We start from the raw sequence: 19,495 nt of genomic DNA, 5'->3' as shown, positions 1-19,495 counted from the left end.
AGACAAAATCCTTGGAAAATATGCTTTCATGGAAAACAGCAATTCCGTGCTTTTTGATCTATCTGCTCAAAACAGAGACAGGGCCCTATGATTGCTTAAGCCCTCATATATATATATCATGCAACTGTGAAGTGGCCTCTTCCTTCCCAGGTCAATACATCATTCTATAGAGCTCAGCTCCGATACGTTGCCTTCCTTTTAGGGAGATTTTTTTTCCCCTTAACTGCTCTGAGTGAAAATCTAGGCTGTGGAATCACTTGCCCTGTAATCACAATAAATCGATGGGTTTATCCCCACCTTCGGTCTTCGGTTCCCACTCCTTTTCCCAGACCTCACTTCCTGCTGTGCTTGTATAACTGCAGTTTCTGCTTTAACTTAAAATTCATCACAGATGTCCTGTCACATTTGTACAGCAAGAAGGAAGCTGATCAACTGCAGGCACTTTCTGCTCTGCTGGTATCTAGCCAGCGAGTATGGCTGTCTGCAAGTTGAAAATCAAAACTAGGCCAGGGACTCCTGCACAGCACTGACTCCTCTCACTAAGAGCGGAGATGTGGCCCAACAAGAAATGCTTGGTCCACAGGAACAAAAGAAAGCACTTGGCGTAAGACCCCCACCACCCAAGGCGGCCTTGTGGTGCCGTTTGGAAGAGAAACGGTTTTTGTTTTCATCCAAAATAATCCCGTTTCTGGTGTTTCATCAAAAAGGCAGTATTTTCCATAAGAAAGCCAGCCCCATTTTTCTACCAACCAGCCTTTGAGGCTGCAAGGCATCTCCTGTGTGGGGGAGATGGTAACCCACCATCTCCCCCACACAGGAACCAGATGAATATATGTGTCTTTGTCTACAGAAGAGAAGACCGAGGGGGCATTTAATAGCTGCCTTTAACTCCCTGAAGGGGGATTCGAAAGAGGCTAGAGCTGGACTGAGCTCAGTGGGGCAGATAACAGAACAAGGAGCAATGGGCTCAAGTTGCAGCAAGGGAAATGTAGACTGGACTTTAGGAAAAAGTTTCTTGCTAGGAGGGTGGTGAAGCACAGGAACAGGTTACCCAGAGAGATGGTAGCATCTCCATCCTTGGAGGTTTTTAAGGCCTGGCTGGATGAAGTTATGGCTGGGATGATGTAGTTGGGGCTGGCCCTGCTTTGAGCAGGGGGTTGGACTAGATGTGACCTCCTCTGGTCCCTTCCAACCCCAATTTTCTATGATTCTGTGATCTTGCCAAGGATCAAATACCTATACGTGGCATGATATAAGATGTAAAGCTAATCAATAAGAAAGTCCCGGTGACAATGATGTTCATTACTTGAAAGACCTATTCTGGATCTTTTTTTGGTTTATTTAGGGCCAAATTCAGCAGCCTAGGAAATCCGGTCAGAGAAGTGGATAGGTTGGAGGCGTTCTGAGTACAGAGTGAAGAAGTTAGAACTTGCATACGTACTTACATAGTTTCCTTGTGATTGCCACAGTCGTTCATACTCAGATATAAATGCTGTGCCATTTGTTTTGCTTCTACTATAATTTGACGTGGCAATGTGTATCCTACAGGCCCGTATTGAAGAGCTGGAGGAAGAGCTGGAAGCTGAGCGTGCCTTGAGAGCTAAGGTAAAATTATCCTTCCAAAGGGAGAAAAACTCAGCAAACTGAAAACACCACAGACTGTAAATTACTTATAAAAGGCTTGGTAAGGTAATAAAATAAATAAACCTTCCCCATAAATGACTGAAATTAGCAATGGCATAAAGAGCTATCTTGAATTAGCAATTTCTGTCCAGTCACCAGTAGCCTATGGCATGCAGATCCATCACTCCAAATGCCATAAGCCAGTCCTCTGATTAGAAGTCTGGAGAAAAGCTAGTACATGAAGAGGACTTGCAGAGTAAAGTACCCTCCCATTGCTGGCAGGGGCCTTGTGGGTCAGGGGAGGGGCAATTTGGGGGAACTTGGCAGAACTGGTTATTTTCTGTCCTGCGTGTCAGCCCTGAAGCTATCCCTCTGTCTCTTTGCACAGACATAACTATGTATGCCTCATATATAATAAATCTCACACAAATTGTATGGGAGTGATTGAGAAATATATGATCAGCCTTGGTAATGATGGATAATTCATGCTCAGAAAGACCGTATAACTACAGAATACCTGAAATGCTTCCTGTGACTAATATGCATTGGTAGCATCAGTAATACCAGACATTTCCAGCTTTGATTCTCTTTGCCAATGCTAGCTAATTAATTCCCAACCATGCAATGAGATAGGTGAGTATTATTAGCACAATTATACAGATGGTGAGACTGAAGTCCACCACTTATGCCTTCTGCCTCCTTGGCTAGGTCCATCTGGCCAAGGAGGCAGAAGGATTTAATGGTGAAGCTGGGATGAGAGCTCAGACATACTTGGTTCCCCATCTGTGCCTCATTCATGATGGCTGATTCCAAAATGACCACAAAGCCACAGGAAGTGACCAGCAACTGGCTTGTAGACTACCCAAACCTTTCCCTCCTTTCCAATGAATGGTTGGATAATAAGTGTAAGCAGATGGCCATGAGATATTCTGAGGGTTGACAAGTGGTGTGTTAGTCCAAAAAGCCTGGGAACCACTGTACTAGGAGAAATTCACCGACAAATAAGGAACAAGTGAGAACGTCACTCCCACCTTCTCCCTAGGTGGAGAAACAGCGCAGTGATCTCTCCCGTGACCTCGAGGATCTCTCTGATCGACTGGAAGAGGCTGGAGGTGCCACTACATCCCAGGTTAGTCCTTTGGCAAGAAGTGCATCTGACCCCTTCATTCCCTTTTCTCAAAGAAAGTAAAATAGTAACGGACTGGGAATCTCCCCAGGAGGATACTCTGCAGAATCAGCCCTGAACTAGTAAGCAGCCAGATTTCTATACCCTCTTCCATTTCCAACTGCCTCCCAGCCCCACTCCAAAACACCACCTACTTCCAGAAGAAGTGCCAGAGACTCCATGTTTCAATAAGCCATAAACTTCACTCTTGCTATTGATATTAGATGAAAGACAGCCCAATACTGCAGTGATGGGTAGCAATATAACACCCTAAACTTGGTAGGTGAAAGATTTTCTGATGGAGCTGGTTCACCAGCCCATAGAAGAAGCCTGAGCACATTTCCTATGGGGTCCAAAATGAAAAATATATGGCCTGAAGGCCAGAGAATGTTTCTATTAGAGCTTCAAGTGGTCAGCATGCAGGTGGTCAGCTCAGTCCTGAGGGGGCAATCACAGATTAATTAATGCAGCTGCCCTAGGGAAGGATGCCAACCAATAGCATGAGGCAACTGAAGCAAAAATGAAAGGCATCCAATGCCCTGTCAAAGAAAGCAGCTCCCTTGAGATATGTGCTGAGAATCTGGGCCTCCCCTGCTCCCAGCTGATGGTTCGCACACTTTCTGTTCTCAGATTGAACTGAACCGCAAGCGGGAAGCTGAGCTGCTGAAGCTGCGGCGGGAGCTGGAGGAGGCAGCCCTGCAGAGTGAAGCGACTGCCTCCACGCTGCGGAAGAAGCACTCCGATGCCATGACCGAGATGGGGGAGCACATAGAGAACCTCCAGAGGGTGAAGGCCAAGCTGGAGAAAGACAAGCAGGTCATGAAGGCTGAGATCGATGATCTCAGTGCCAGCATGGAGTCTCTCCAGAAATCCAAGGTAAGTTGTGAACAGTGGGTCACTCCGAAATGTGGTGGGGCTGCATGTGTGTAAGTGCGGACAGAGCTTGACCCACTGCGCTTTGACTTAACATGAGACAAAACAGTCGTTTAGGGCCTGACTCCATGAAGATCTTCAGATTGCACTTTTAGGACTGCTTGCATTGTCCACATAAGCCATTTCATTATAACTGTGCATAAACTGGATGTGCAAGTAGAGCAGGAGTTGGTGCCCTGAGTCTTATTCTGCTTGACTGACCTCACTGTTGGCTTTCAGCTGAATTCTGAGGCCCATGTCCGCAAACTGGAAGACAACTTGGCTGAGGCCAATGCCCGGCTGTCAGAGATAGAGAAGAACCAGGCTGAAATTAATGCCATCAGGACCAGGCTCCAAGGTGAACCCCGTTCTCTGCCTTGACATCTCGGTACCACCCTCTGCCCCTCCTCATTCTTCAGTCTTTTCTGTAGCTCTGCTGGCCCCTCTGCCAAGCCTTTTTCACTTTCTCTCTCTTTTGGTTCATCTGGACTGAGTTACTTCATCTCATGCTCGGTCTTTGCACTTGATTCTGCAGCTGAAAACAGCGAGCTGAGCCGGGAGCACGAGGAAGCTCAGAGTAGGCTTACCCAGCTTGTCCGCATGAAGACTTCCCTCACTTCTCAAGTGGAGGACTTCAAGAGGCAAATCGATGAAGAGTCCAAGGTATGAATGACAGTCGGGCAGAGTGCCATGGAGGGGGTTACAGGCACCTGTGTGCACTGCTCCCTTCAAATTAAGACTCTTGGATTGTGTTGATGACTCGGCTCACAATGGTCCACAGTGGGGTACTAAAAGCCAAGTATCACTAACACTTTTTAACCACAGATCTCATTGCTCAGAACCATTAGTCTCTGCTCCAGCTCATGTGTATGAGAAGAAAATAAAGTCTCCTGATTTCCAGACTGATGCCTCGTCCCCTGGACCATGCTGCTATTGACTTAAAATGAACTACAGTTGGAACAAGCTGGGGCAAAACTTTATCTGTATATCAAGTATATTTATGGCTATGTCTGCTAACCTGGAGACACTCTCCATGTTTCTCAGGCTGGCTTAGTTTACCCAGTGGATCATTCCACCATGAATTGATCCTAAGTCATGACAGAGAGTTGTCTCCCATCTTAGAGTGAGATAGAATGGGCTTTCCTGATCACTCAAATGAAGCATCAGTCTGATGGGAAGACTGATAATGATGGAAGGCCAAATTCACGTCCTTAATGGCAGGAGTGCAATTCAGTTGTTGCAATTGTGTCTTTGTAGCGAGAGCAGAAACTGACTCTATGACCAGAAACATATTTTGGTTGTGGCTGTAAGTGCTTCTAGTTGCCTCAGAATTAAGTCAAAAAGACAAATAAATAGTGATGCTTTTGGTATCTCTAGTCTCGTAGTACTGCTGTTGTCAGCCTGGCCAACACCAAGCATGACCTCGACCTGCTGAAAGAGCAGATGGAGGAAGAGCAAGAGAGTAAATCTGAGTTGCAGCGCCTGGTCTCCAAGCTCAATACTGAAGTCACAACGTGGAGGACAAAATATGAGACCGATGCCATTCAAAGAACAGAAGAGCTAGAAGAAACCAAGTGAGCTTTTAACTTTTGTGGAGCTACAGAGGGGAACTACTGTCAGAAGTAGCCAATGTCATTATTTAGTTTGGCAGCTGAAAGAGTCAGAGCTTATGTCTGTGAGCTCTTGGAGCTTAACTTGAAAAGATAGAGAAAGTGAGAGCGTTCTGGCCCGGAGGAGGAAAGATGGAATGATGTCTGCAATAAATATGCAAGGAAGAGTGGGAACTAAAACACCTGGTCTCAAACACAGCTGACCCATTCATGGTAGAGACAGATTAGAAAACCCCTCACACACTGAAAAACACCCTGTAGCTCCTGCAGTCCTGTTGAAGTCAATGACATTACTTGTGGAGTACTGAGCTACCAAACTACAGAACAGTGGTCGGCATGTGGCCTTTAGGGATTGATAGAAGGGATATTATCAGAGCTGGAAAGGTTAGAAACCTGAGCCATCATTGGCGGTGAGCCCTCCAGAAAGATGTACTAAGGATTCTTCCCCCCTCCCAGTGGTGGCATGGGTTAGAGATCTTGGAGGTGTCACTCTGGGCTATATTTCCTGACTCAGATCTGATAGCTCTGTTTCATTTTAGATGGTGTAGGCCAGGTATGGAGGGATAGACTGGAGAGCAGGGAGGGCAGGGATCAGTTTCTCCTTGCTGTGCTCCTACCCGTTACATCCCGGAGTATAAGGCCAAGATTGCTCTTGTGCCAATGGACCAGCCAAGGGTAGAGGGCTGAGCTGGGACACCCACCTTCCACATCGGCCAGCCTCTGGCACCTGTCAAAGGATGTTGTGGTCCCCTCTCCAGCTTCTCCAGTGGCTGACTTCATCCTGAGTCAGAAGGAACGCCTCTGGCGAGTCTTACCACGAAGGTGTCTTTCTGCCACAGTGCAGGCTGAAACAGCCCTATTACTGTAACTTCACTGAGCTGCCTGTATTCGTGTAATTGCTTGCAAAGTCAGTTGGCCTCTGCAGTAAAATTTGATGGGTTGAAACAAATGCTGCCCAACCACTGAGAAGCCATGTGGCTAACTGAAGGTCACAGAAAACTAAACGGTGGTCAAAGCCCTGGCAAGAGAGGATAGTAAAGTTTTCAGTCAATTTTCTTTGGGTCTGTTGACCTTGATGGTATTCCTCTGAATGTGCATGAGGGGGCAACAGCAGGGGAATCCTCCTTCTCTTTTCTGTTTAGTTCATGCTTTAAAATATTCCTGCCTTTCCACTCTCAGGAGAAAGCTGGCTGCGAGACTCCAGGAGGCTGAGGAGACAGCTGAAGCTGCTCAGGCACGAGTCGCCAGCATGGAGAAAGCCAAGCAGAGGCTTCAGATAGAAGTGGAAGACCTCACTCTAGACCTGGAGAAGGTAAGGGATGCCATGATTCAAGCACAAGATCCTGTCTAATCAATATACCCCAGGAAGTTGTAGGTCCTGATTCAAAGCCCTCCATTGGCTTCAGTGAGCTTTAGATCAGGCCTGATCCACATTATTTTTAAGGTCTCAATAGCACACCCCAATGCCAGTAACAGCAAGGAATTAGATTTATCCCATCATGTATATATATATGCAGAAAATGGTGGCAGAAATCCCACAAGGACATGCAGTGTGTGCCCCTTAGTTAGAAGAATCATCCAGCTTCTGGTAGCAGCAAAATCAAGAGTGCATATGGAGAGCCAGCTATTCTGTGTTGCAATACAAGGTGATCCTCTCTTCTGCAAAGCTATGTCTACAATGACATTTTATGTCCCATTTTCCACTTTTGCACTACCACTGTTCACAGCAGCGGTAGGAATGCTATTATAGACTACCCACTGGTATTTGAACCACCATACCATTTTACCTTTTTTTTACCGTATCTAGAAAACATGATAATGAAAAACAGCAATTAGTGGTGCCACTGCTTTGCTACACTAGTATCTCCCTAATTGCTACCAGCAGCAGGGGTGTGTCAATGATAGTGCAGTCACAGGAAACTGGAATAAAAATGCTAGTTAAACCAGCCTAAGGGTAGTTCTAAAGCCCGCTGAAGTTAATGGGTGTCTTTCTGAGGCTAGAGAACGTGCCCTGAGGGCTGACAACTGTACCACACTGTATTTGTGTCCAGCGAGGGTTTGTTTCAGCACCATTCTCCTTAATGCCACTATTATTTTCTGAATTGGTTCCTGTACTGTGTTTATTAACATGGTACGTGAGCTTGGATAAGGACTGTAAAAGACTGAGAAATATTTATGGGCAAAGTTGTGAAGCTCCAAGAAAGAAAAATACACCTTTATCCATTTTCCTTTATGACAACACAGTTTAACCCCATCTAAAACAGTTTTAGATACTGTCTTGTTTGCAATTAGACTCAGAGTAATTCTGAAAGAGCCACGGGATGCAGCAAGGAAGGGAATGACAAACAGCATATCCAGGCAAGAAATATCTGGAGTGGCAAATGCTGGTTTCACAACCACCCTGGAAGCACAGAAGCAAAGGAGACTTTCACACCAAAGGGAATTCAGTGATCTTGTTAATCCCTAATGGCAAGGAGAGAAAGCCTAGTAAAAACTGTAATTATCCATTCAGAGTGACCAAGGGGAACTCTGCCAGTCTGTAGAGCTGCTGCCAGTTTTGCCATGGCTGGCTGGCAGGACATGTAAAGAAATGATGCGGAAAGCAAAACTTGTGTACAGTGGGCACTTGGCTTTCTCTCTTCAGGCCAATGCTGCTTGTGCTGCCCTGGACAAGAAGCAGAGGGCTTTTGATAAGATGCTGGCAGAGTGGCAGCAGAAATGCGAGGAGCTGCAAGTGGAGGTCGATAATTCCCAGAAGGAGTGCCGCATCTACATGACAGAAAACTTCAAGCTCAAGACAGCCTACGAGGAGGCCCTAGAGCACCTGGAGTCTGTTAAGAAAGAGAACAAGACTCTGCAGGGTAAGTACCGGTTCAGTGTGAAAAACTGCCATGAATCCCCGATAGCCTCTGGATTTCTACAGGATCATGTTTTCCAGCTTGTCCTCAATTTTCCCCTTTTCAGCAGTGCTTTCACATATTTTTGATGCCTAGTAACAAGCGTAGTCCAGATTCTGCTCATGGGGACAACTTGACCAATCCTGTCTACTCACATAAGCACACACGCAAGTACACTGCACAAAACCAAAGCACATTGAGAATGCAACTGAAGTGCATTGCTTCAAGGGGAACCACTCCAGAGGATACCTGGGGGGGCTCTGTAGGCTTTATTGATAATGCAGATTGACGAGCACATCAAACCGCACAGATTGGAGAGCACATTGTTTTTGTAGCCTCAGGATCAAAGGTAGAGGCAGTAACTCCTGCGCATCCATGCGGGGCTTATCTCTAAGGCCACAGAAGATGAGGGAAGCTGGACTAATGGTTAAAGCACTGAACTAGGATATGTGAAACTTGGATTTTGTTCCCAGCTCTGGCCTTGATCTCTCTCTGTAACCCTGAGCTGGTCACTTAACCTGGTTGCAGTGCTAGAATTAGCCCCTCATGCCAAATCTCCATTTCCCTTCCTCAGAGGAGATTAAAGATCTGATTGACCAGCTGGGCGAGGGAGGGAAAAGCGTGCATGAGCTGCAGAAGATAAAGAAGAAGCTGGAGATTGAGAAGGATGAACTGCAGGTGGCGCTCGAAGAAGCAGAGTCTTCCCTGGAGGTAACAATTGTATAGTTGTGACAGCTGCCTGTCGAGGCCTGGGGTGCAACCAGCACATCTGCTGGCCTTTTTCCAGGGAATGACTCACTTATATTTTACCTCTTAAGAGCCATTCTTTCATACCTCTTGTATGTCTGCTGACAGGTTGAAGAGAGCAAACTGGTCCGCATTCAGCTTGAACTGGCGCAGGTGAAGGCTGATATCGACAGAAGGATCCATGAGAAGGAAGAAGAATTTGAAGCTACACGGTATGAAACTGTTGACGTGCTCACCCATACCTACTTGGGGCCTTTGGACATAATATGCAGTGTCGTGGTGGAAGGGGAACGAATAGTCTTGCATACAAGTCTGTGAATGCTCAGCTGATCTGTTGGATGAGATCTGACATAGCTGATGTATTACTAGATTATCTTCTGTAAAGATTTCAAGGTGATTTCAAGAGCCCCTGGGTCAAATTAAATTCTTGGCTCTACCTTCGGAGGGTAACAAAAGTGCCCCAGATGTTGTGCTTTGTAAACACAATCTCTGGCTGATAATATATTTCCCGCTTACCATAACAGCGGAGTTGTCCATCCAGAGTTAAGCTACTCTAACAATTAGGTGGTTCCAGGATGAAACCTAATAAAAGGACAGATTATTCCACAGTTACCTATCCTATGGTTTTTGCATCTTTCTCTGAAACAGCTAGGCAGTGGTCACTGTTGGAGACTGTTTAAACTTCCTGTATGTTGATCTGCAGTGCTTAAGTGGCAAAGCGGAAAGGCTTCGGTCCAATTCAAGCTTATACTTATTAGCTTAATGGACTCTAATGGAGGCCTTTGAGAACAGTGTGGAGAAAAGATCTAGGAGCCCAATTTTTAACAGTTCCCTGAATGTTCCCTCTTTACTATTTTGGGACTAATTGCTTGACATTATCCACCTACTGCCAAAGGCTGGATCCAACTCAGCGTACCAGAATGTGGCGACTTATGCTTCATTGGTCTCTGCAGGAAAAACCACCAGCGTGCAATTGAGTCCCTACAGGCAAGTCTGGAAACAGAAGCTAAGGGGCGTGCTGAAGCTCTCCGGCTCAAGAAGAAGATGGAGACAGATCTGAACGAAATGGAAATCCAGCTGGATCACGCCAACAGGAACAACAGTGAGCTTGTCAAGACCCTGAAAAAACTGCAGCAGCAGACCAAGGTAAATTGGAGAGGTGGATGCAGAACCCTGCAGGGAAAGCTGTTTCCAACTCCATCTGGTGACCTATGCATCTAAGAAAGGGATGATGCAAGGAGACAGTGTCAGGTCAAATTTGCCTTTAAATTTAGGTTTTGTTATCAAAGGGCCTGATTTAAAACAACACCCTACAATGAAAACATTTTTTAACAGACCTTCCCCTGCAGTGCATTCAGCCCAAACAGTGCAGCGTGTGAGACCCTGGAAGTGAAACAGCCTGGAAAGTGACTGAAAAGTGAAACTTGCCCATCTATTTTCATTGTCCAAGTATAGGGAATTGCAAAGAACACAAAGGACATGTGAAGGGCAGAAAAGAAATAAATCTTTTACATTTATTTCCATTTTCTTAAATTTTCTGTTTTAAATGCCAAAATCTCAACTTGTGCAAAATTGGGGTAATTGGAGCTGAGAATGTGACTCTCCAAGGTATCTGGGTAACACAGAGAAGGGTTTTTTTATATGTATTTGCAGGCCAAATTGTTGTTGATGGATTGATACTGTTGACATCAGTAACTCCACTGAAGTCAGTGGATATGTGCTGCTCTAAAGCAACCACAAGTGAGATGAGCATCAGGCACATTGATTTTGAATCCCTTTCTTTAAAAGAAAGCAGAGCTGCCTAACAAGCCCTGCAGCGCCTCAAGGCTTCTTCTGAGCTCTTGTTATTCACACTGCTCCTTCTTTTGCCTGCAGGATCTTCAGATTCAAATGGATGAGGATGCCCGCCAGCATGAGGAGCTCCGTGAACAGTACAACCTCCAGGAGCGCCGCCTCAGCCTGCTACAGACAGAGCTGGAAGAAGTGCGGTCTGGCCTGGAGGGCAGTGAGCGCTCTCGCAAGCTCCTGGAGCAGGAGCTGGTTGAGATCACGGAGAGGCACAATGAACTCAGTGTGCAGGTAAAAGCAAAAGCCCACCTGTTTGCACAGGCCCCCATTCAGGCGGGTCTGCTTCTGATGCTAATGTATCCAAAGAAAGGCTGGGATTGAGAAAAAGTTACTAGGCAGTAGAAGAATATTCTGACATTGGGAATAAAAATCTGGCAATCTGCCAGCAGTCATCTGCAAAGATGGCAGGACTTGGCCCGTAAAGGATAAATAGACATTAGGATTCATGGGAAAAGGCCTATCGAATTTAGGAGGGACTCAGTTATGCAGGTTTCAAATTAAGGGAGGAATTTTGTAAAGCAATTAGTATTGGCCCAGCTCTGATCCCACCAAGACACCATGGTAACATGTCTGTCACCTTAAGCACGAGCACAGCGAGGACTATTCTGGGCACTTCTGAAGATCCCACCCTAACAATTACAGAGTGAAGAGCTGGTTCCATTCAATTCAATGGCTGATTTGTTGCCGCTTTCATGTTGCCACATTTCATTCACAGACTTTAATAGAGGGTGAGACCCATGTGACCAGAAGTGGGATCCTCCTATAGAATCTAATGGGAAATGATATCCCTGTTGTAACATTTGTGGACTGGCTTAAAAATTCTATAGATGGTTTATCATTCTTCATTATACATGATAGGCCTTTTCCATAAAAGTCGGACTTAAGGATTCCCAAAGAGGGAGAAGGTATAAAATATAAATGGCTAGAAAGGATGGCTAACAAGAAGAGAAGTTTATCTGTATTGAGATATAATGGGACATTGTTCATCCAAATTGAGTTATAATGCTATTTTTATTCAGTTAATAAAAATACAGCTCACACACTTGTAACTGAGTGATGATGAAAGACTAAATTTCTGGCAGCTAAGCTGCTGTTTCCATGCTACATTTTCTTTTCCTGGTTGCTTATCCTATCAAACCAATACCACGCAAAACATATATCGCCCTGTGCGGCACATTGACACATAAACCTGACACTGATGTGTGAATGAAGAACCTGCAAATCTATACAACGTGTTTCTTTTTACAGGGATATTTTTAACTGTAGAGATCTTAGTATTTGGGCTGTTTATTAAAAAAACCCCAAAACATGATATTACTTATTCCTAAAGTAAATGATAGCAGACAGTAAAAATTAAATCACCTGAAGAGATTCACATATCCCATGAAGCCCAAATAACTATATGCTAGAACAGGGGTGGGCAAAATGCGGCCTGGGGGTGGGATGCGGCCCGGCAGACCATTCTATCTAGCCTGCAGGGCCCCTAAAAAATTTAGGAAATTAATATTTATCTGCCCCTGACTGCCTATCATGCGGCCCTCGATGGCTTGCCAAAACTCAGTAAGCAGCCTTCCGCCCAAAATAATTGCTCACCCCTGTGCTAGAAGCTCTCTCGGGCAGGGGCTATGTCTTTTGTATATCTGTAGACTGCCTACCGGAGGCGATCCTCAGCCAGAACTTTGGCCATTGGATTCTACTGCAACCTAGTTTTGAAATAATAATACACACTCATCTACGCACACAAATTCAATGAAGCTGAACCACAACTAAAGACACTAGTAGACAAAAGCATTCTGATATACAAATAACTAAGCCTGGAAGGCCAGCTACGTACTTGGGGTAAGGTCAGTGACATTAAACCCTGGATAAAGCACACTCCCTTTAACAACATATAACTGCCTTATAGAAAAGAAAGCAAATTCTCTTTGCAAATCAAAGTGCAAAACATCTGCTTCAAGGCCAAGTACAAGGGCTCCAAGGAGAGGAGCTGGGGTTTGCTGGGTTCCTGAGTCTTTTCTTCCCTTTCCAGAACCAAAGCCTGTTGGTGATAAAGCGCAAACTGGAGTCTGACCTTCTACGCATCACAAATGAACATGAGGAGATCATCAGCGAGTACCGGGCAGCGGACGAGAGAGCAAAGAAGGCCATGGCTGATGTAAGTTCCATCCCTGTCCTTAATGACGAAACGGGGAAGCCAACAGGATCTATATCACATTCTCGCATCCACTGCTTAATTTTGCAGTTCGTCGTCAGAAACTGCAGCGCTTCCATAGCGTTTTGCACCCCTCCAAAGCAGCGTGCATGTCACCTCATTTGTGCATCAATACAGCCAAGTTAATTTGAGTTGGGAAATAAAACTGAGGGAATGCAGTCTTAACAGAGAGATCTTCAACACAACTGATCGCACCTAATGAATACTTCCATTTCCCCTTCATTGTATCCTTCTTTCCTTCCCCTTCCTCCCCAAGTCACGACATGTTTGGCTTATCACTAGTGGCAGCATGTACAACTGAAATGCTGAATCCTGAAGCCCACTTCATAATATCTATCATGCTTCTGAGGAAATACAGGGCCCACTTCCCTCTACCCAGTTAACCCCCTTCATAATCAGCAAGGAGGACAGAAGAGTGTTGAGCAGGCAACTAGCACATCAATAGTCGGAGATTTAATGCACAGCATTTCTGCCTGAAGAGGTTAAACTTTGTCTCCCTTGTGCCTTCAGTTACTGCTTATTCTTACAATATCTTCATCTGAAATCTATGGTACGTTCGGATTTACCTTCTCTCCGGGGTGGATAGATGGCATAAAGTTTGGAATGTCTCTAGGCAAAAGGAGTGTCACTGAAGCCAGAAATGATTGACTTAATCACAGACTGGGGAAACACCTTACACTCTTATAGTACTATCAGCTAGCACAAAAACACCTGCCTTGAGGTCTGATCCCAAGCCCAGAAAGTAACCAGATTATTTCCATTCCATGTCTTTGGATCAGGCCTTTAGAAAGCCAACCTGTGCTACAAAGAACAGACATACAGAATCTGTACTTTTTATCATATGCCCGCATGTAGACATCAGGGCTCCATATCTTAACTTCCAGGGCTTAGTATGAATAGTCTGTGCTGACAGCCAATTTCTTACTGTCCTCTTAGGCTTCCCGTATGGCAGAAGAGCTGCGTCAGGAGCAGGATCACAGCATGCACCTGGAAAAGATCAAAAAGAACTATGAAATCACAATAAAAGACCTGCAAGTCAAGATGGAAGAGGCTGAGCAGTTGGCCCTGAAAGGAGGAAAACGAACTATCATGAAACTTGAGACACGGGTAAGAAAAAAATGTACAAGTCCACTGAAATAAAGTTCTTCCAGCACAGCTGTCTAACCCTTTCCCCTGACCTTAGCATCAGTGTTCAAGAGAAATAGCTGAAAAGGAGAGGAGTGTTGTCCTTAAAGGTTCCCTGTATCCCTGATACAGCAACATGAATTAGAGATAGAAACAGCTATTCTGGACATCATATTCCTTTGAATACAAGATGCCACCAAATTGTCTGACTCTCATTTTAAGGAAAAAAAATAAAACATCAAATGAAGACACATCTACGGTGCAGATAAGAGCTAAGGGGGAGATAACAGCTTTTGACTTTCTTTTTTACTCAAATTAAGACACAGGACAGCTTAGAAGAAACATTTTGCTTTAAAAAGCACATCATATTAAAGGAATATGGTAGATAGGATCCATAGTAGTGTTAAAGAAGTTCAGCTCTGCCTCATTGTGTCAAATGCAGTGTCTGGCTGGATAATAATTACCCCTGGGCATGACAGTAAGACACAGCACAATTAACCCTCCTTTGATTGTCTCCCATTGATGGACAATCGACAAGCCCCTACTGGCCCCAGTGATAGTCTTATTCTTTTCTTTCATTTTCCTCATACCTATTGCAATTGAAGCATAAGGTATGAGGATCTCCTGTTCCTGGGTCAGACTTTGCCTGTGATCATAAGATCTCTAGAGCCACCATTCTACAGCCCATCAAGACTCATTTGTTCTCCTGGATTTCCTCCTCCTTTACAGATTAAGGAACTGGAAACAGAGCTAGACTCTGAGCAGAAGCGCCACGTGGAGACGGTGAAAATTCTGCGCAAAAATGAACGCCGTCTGAAGGAGCTGGTCTTCCAAACAGATGAGGACCACAAAACCAACCAGCGCATGCAGGAGCTGGTGGAGAAGCTGCAGAACAAACTGAAGACGTACAAGAGGCAAATCGATGAGGCTGTACGTACCCTGGACTTTAACTCTCCGTGGTCTCAGACATGCAATACTATGCGATGCATGCAAGTGGAATGCCATATATTTATAATAGACAGTGCCTCAAATATATATTCAGTCACAAGCTGTGGCATCTCTAGTCACACAGCTTTAATAAGCTCCTGTTTCTGTTGATAATACAGGCGCCAATGAACCAAGAGCTATAAAACTGCCCTGCAGATAGGTGTTGCCCTTTGCAAAAACTCAGATCATTGCATGTTGTCCCCTCAGCTCTGCCCTCAGAAATAACCTCCAACATATGTGTGTGTAAAAGATATTATAGGTCCAGCATTTTACTGTGCTCTTCCTCTGGCTGCCTAAATTGAAGGAATATAGTTAGATTCGAGCTGTGCTAGCATTATCCAACGCAAAGAGTTGTTGTCAAGTCAAATGTTCTCATGTGCCCAGGAGGAGCAGGCTAACCAGAGCCTGGCCAAGTACAGAAAGACCGTGCACGAGCTGGACGATGCAGAAGAAAGGGCTGGGATGGCCGAGACTGCTCTAAATAAACTGCGCACAAGGCACCGCGTCTCCGCCACCAAGGGGTTCACGTCCGTGGAGATCATCCAGGTGTCGAAGCCTTCCAAATCGGCTTCCGAGGAATAGACCTCTCTCCTCCGACCCTGCAGCAGGTAGGACTGAATATCTGCTTGCCTCAAGTTTATGATTTCATAAAGAAGAGATCGCAAGAGATTAGGAAAACACAGGTGGAGTTGCTAACACTAAATGACTTGGTGAATTGTCTGAGAGTGGTGACTGAGTCATTGCACATGGCCCTTCTTGTGCGGGAGGAGCTGTGCTGAAATGGTATCATCAGCATGGGGAGATATTCACATTGGGTACAAGGGGAAATAATGATCAGAATGGCCTGCTTTATTCTTGCTAGAGGAAGCCTGCTTAAGGGCTAAATCCTTCCTTCCAGACAGTAACGTAGCACACCAGGGTCCTTGCTAAGGAAAGGCCCAGTCAGAGGCACTCTAGTTTGGCTTGATGGAACAGCCACACCACATGCAGCCCTATGCATATCACTAAGATATGAGGACAGAGAAAGCAGGAATCCAAAGCTAAACAGAAAAAATGTCCTATTGCCTTTCTCCCATGCAGCCAACTAGGAACTGAAGGAGCTGCAGATGTTACCTTAATCCAAGAGCCCTGGAATGGGCCCTTCATTGCTCTGTAACCCAGAATAAATGGTGTTTCTCTCCCCTTCACATCCGTCACATACAGCCTTGTAGAAAATCATAGTAGTGACACATAAATCAAGATTTGGTCCCATTAAGGGAAGCCATTGGCTCAATTAGAGCTTTGTTACCTGCTGAAGGGCACTGACATGGCCATTGTAGCATTCTTTCTTCTTTCTCCTCTTTAAAAGGAACCTTTTAATAGTAAAGCATCGGCTACTACAATCTAACTCCAGTCTCTTTCCAGGGTGTCACACACCTTCCTAACAGCTGCCCATTGCAAGACTGCTATTATAGTGATGAAAACAGCAGGCTAGAGCTAACAAGGAGAAGCCCACGTGGGAAGAGACAGACAGAGGGATGGAAACAAGGAATGTATGCAGCTCTGTGGGGGAGAGACCTATCTCTGCATCACCCCGTGAGAGCTTGAGGCTGCGACTTCCCCTGCGTGTCCTGCACCGTGAAATCATATAGGCATGTTTGCTGTCAGTGGAAAGGGGTCTGTTGTAACACAGACTTTGCATTTTCATGTCAAGGACGGAAGGTGTAAAGTGTCTGTGTGACCTGGGCTGTCTCTTGTAAATAATTCTTCACACTAATAGTCTTAATGCATAGTCTTAATAAAGCTTCCTGGATGAAAGAGAAACTCAGAAAAGCTGCTGGATTTATTTATTTTTTGCTTGTAGAATGAGAACAGAGGGCTTCGGATGGTTATAAGGCAGTGAGACCTGTGCGGGGTGGGAGCTGTAGGAGTCTAGAGGCTGTGGGGATGGTTACCGGGGGGGAGCATCCCTCATTCTTTCCAACACCTCCCCTCCCTATCTCTTGCCAGGTGAGAGCAGACAGACAGGGAAGGCAGAGCAACCACCCAGCTAAGCAAGCTCACAGCATCCCCAGTGGCTGGGAGAAATACATATAGCTATTAGCTATGCACACAACCTTGCCAAGTTCAGGAAGAAGCAAGGCTTTAGTGCTGAATATCTGACACTTCATACCCAGTGGATCATGCCTTAAATCTGCTCCCAAAGATGTTCACTGAAGGCTTGGCTCAGTGAAGGGGTTGAGAATCCCAGCTCCCATTGCCATTGCTCTTACACACAGCAACAGACCCCTGGCATTGTGCTCTGAACTGCACCGGGGGCTAGGGCAAAGAAAGTGCACACCTGAAGACAGCACTTTCTTAAAGTTCTGAGCAAGCTGAAAAGCATTTGGATTATGTGCCCTTGTCTTCTACTGTAAGCTATGACCCCTTCACATATACTGCACAAAAATAGAAATTAGAATAAGGCACAGCAGCTGTTAGACAGGCCCCAGCAATAGCTTGCTACAGAACTACAGGAGCAGAAGAGTGGCTTAAATTGACAGTTATTAGTTAAGAAATACAAACATGGCAACTTTTTAACAATCGGGGTGACTATTTGAGACAAATAAGGATGCTCTTGATCACTGAGACAGCTGCAATATTGATTCTGAAATGGATTTCAATAAATTATTATAATCCACCTGGCTCCTTCTAGGGAAGTCATCAGCAGACGTATCTTGGAAACATCTAAATGTTGCAGTATTCTCATTTTTTTTTACAGAATGTCCAATGTTGTGATTCTTTCACTGTCCCTAAAGTGATAAAACACCAGCAGGCAGGTATTTTCATCCACAAATATCTATCCGTGTGTATAATTATCATTTACGAATCCAAACATGTTTTGTACTTACAGTTACAAACCTGCATGTGCTTGCACGTAATCTGCAGTTGCCTGCATTTAAAAAAAGACCCACCTGGTTTTCTCAATACCTTCAAGTAAGACTTCCTCTGCACTCACATTTTTTTCTGAAATCTCAGTGTTGCCCTAGCATTACTGAAATTCCAGCAGTGTTAGCACAATTATACTAAAAAATGCCAGTGACAAGTCAGGACTAACATCTAATCCAACCCAGCAAATCTGGACATGTTAAAATGGTAAGAATGCTGCCATCCTGCCTGGACTAGGATTTCCATTTTGCACTAGTGACATATTTGAAGCAGCAGTCGATTTTCAGCAAATCTTCATTGTAGGCAAAGCCTTTATCTATTGAGCATTTAAAACTCTGAGCTCCCACAGAGTTTCTGGTTTGGCTGCTTTCACCCTCGCCTGCCAGTGAAAATCATTTTGTAAACCTAAAACTGTATTTAAATGCAATTTCGTCCCTATTATGTAATGTGATGTGACCTAGTTACATATCTTTAATCTGCACAACTAAAATGGTTGTATAATCAGACCAGTAACAACAGCAGCAATTGCACATCTCAAAGAGTGGCTCTTAATTTTCTGCGCAGTCAGCTCAGCCCTTTTTGTATGGTTGAGTTACTGGACTTTACCTGTGATGGTGTTTATCAATGAAACAGTATCAAAAAGTGCTTCACGTTTTGAAAATGACAACCCCTTAATTCATGGATTTTCAAATGAAAAGAGGCAGCTTCACCCACAAAGAACTGGAAAAGAAATCCAGGGGTCACAACCCCCTTCCCTTCCTTTTGGCATAGGTAAGGGGAAAAGGGTCCTGAAAGACTGAGTTTTGTTAGAATCATAGAACCACAGAAAATTCAGGTTGGAAGGGACTTCAAAAGGTCATATCTAGTCCAACCCCCTGCTCAAAGCAGAACCAGCCCCAACTACATCATCCCAGCCAAAGCTTTGTCTACCCGGGTCTTAAAGACCTCCAAGGATGGAGATTCGAGCACCTCCCTGGGGAGCCTGTTCCAGTGTTTTACTACCCTCCTGGTGAGAAAGTTTTTTCTAAAATCTAACCTAAATTTCCCTTGCTGCAACTTGAGCCCATCGCTCCTTGCCCTGTCATCTGCCACCACCGAGAACAGTCCAGCTCCATCCTCTTTGGAAACACGCTGCACGTAGCTGAAGACTTCTATCAAATCCCTCCTCGGTTTTTCCTTCTCCAGATTAAATAAGCCCAGGTCTCCCAGCCTCTCCTCATAAGTCATGTGCCCCAGCCCCAAACCATTTTTGTTGGCTTCCACTGGATTTCTCTCCCATGTGTCCACATCCTCTCTGTAGTGGGGGCCTCAAAATTGGACACAAGATTCCAGATGTGGCCTCGCTAGTGCTGAATGGTGGGGGGTGGGGGGAGCCCACTTCCCTTGCTCTGCTGGCAATGCTTCTACTAATGCAGCTGTGTATACCGGTAGCCTTCTTGGCAACAAGGGCACACCGCTGGCT

General features: G+C 45.1%; 1 protein-coding gene across 1 annotated transcript in view; it reads left to right on the top strand.

The window, feature by feature from the left end:
* The window catches only part of LOC109314692 (myosin-16), a 45,603-nt gene extending 26,802 nt beyond the window's left edge, over window positions 1-18,801 (top strand). Inside the window, exons 27-43 of the mRNA XM_019541994.1 lie at window positions 1,549-1,605; window positions 2,666-2,752; window positions 3,419-3,664; window positions 3,941-4,058; window positions 4,236-4,363; window positions 5,078-5,274; window positions 6,490-6,622; window positions 7,955-8,171; window positions 8,782-8,918; window positions 9,063-9,166; window positions 9,908-10,100; window positions 10,830-11,033; window positions 12,832-12,957; window positions 13,951-14,121; window positions 14,869-15,069; window positions 15,511-15,734; window positions 16,531-18,801. Of these exons, the coding sequence (XP_019397539.1) occupies window positions 1,549-1,605; window positions 2,666-2,752; window positions 3,419-3,664; window positions 3,941-4,058; window positions 4,236-4,363; window positions 5,078-5,274; window positions 6,490-6,622; window positions 7,955-8,171; window positions 8,782-8,918; window positions 9,063-9,166; window positions 9,908-10,100; window positions 10,830-11,033; window positions 12,832-12,957; window positions 13,951-14,121; window positions 14,869-15,069; window positions 15,511-15,708 (2,517 nt within the window). The 3' untranslated portion in view covers window positions 15,709-15,734; window positions 16,531-18,801. The remainder of the gene's footprint in view (window positions 1-1,548; window positions 1,606-2,665; window positions 2,753-3,418; window positions 3,665-3,940; window positions 4,059-4,235; window positions 4,364-5,077; window positions 5,275-6,489; window positions 6,623-7,954; window positions 8,172-8,781; window positions 8,919-9,062; window positions 9,167-9,907; window positions 10,101-10,829; window positions 11,034-12,831; window positions 12,958-13,950; window positions 14,122-14,868; window positions 15,070-15,510; window positions 15,735-16,530) is intronic.
* Window positions 18,802-19,495: the final 694 nt, after the last annotated feature.

This window comes from Crocodylus porosus, unplaced genomic scaffold (genome assembly GCF_001723895.1).
Source record: "Crocodylus porosus isolate Cpor-Errol unplaced genomic scaffold, CroPor_comp1, whole genome shotgun sequence".
Classification (NCBI taxonomy): domain Eukaryota; kingdom Metazoa; phylum Chordata; order Crocodylia; family Crocodylidae; genus Crocodylus; species Crocodylus porosus.
Note: the sequence above shows the minus strand (reverse complement) of the source record. Positions and strands in the feature narration are given on the sequence as shown.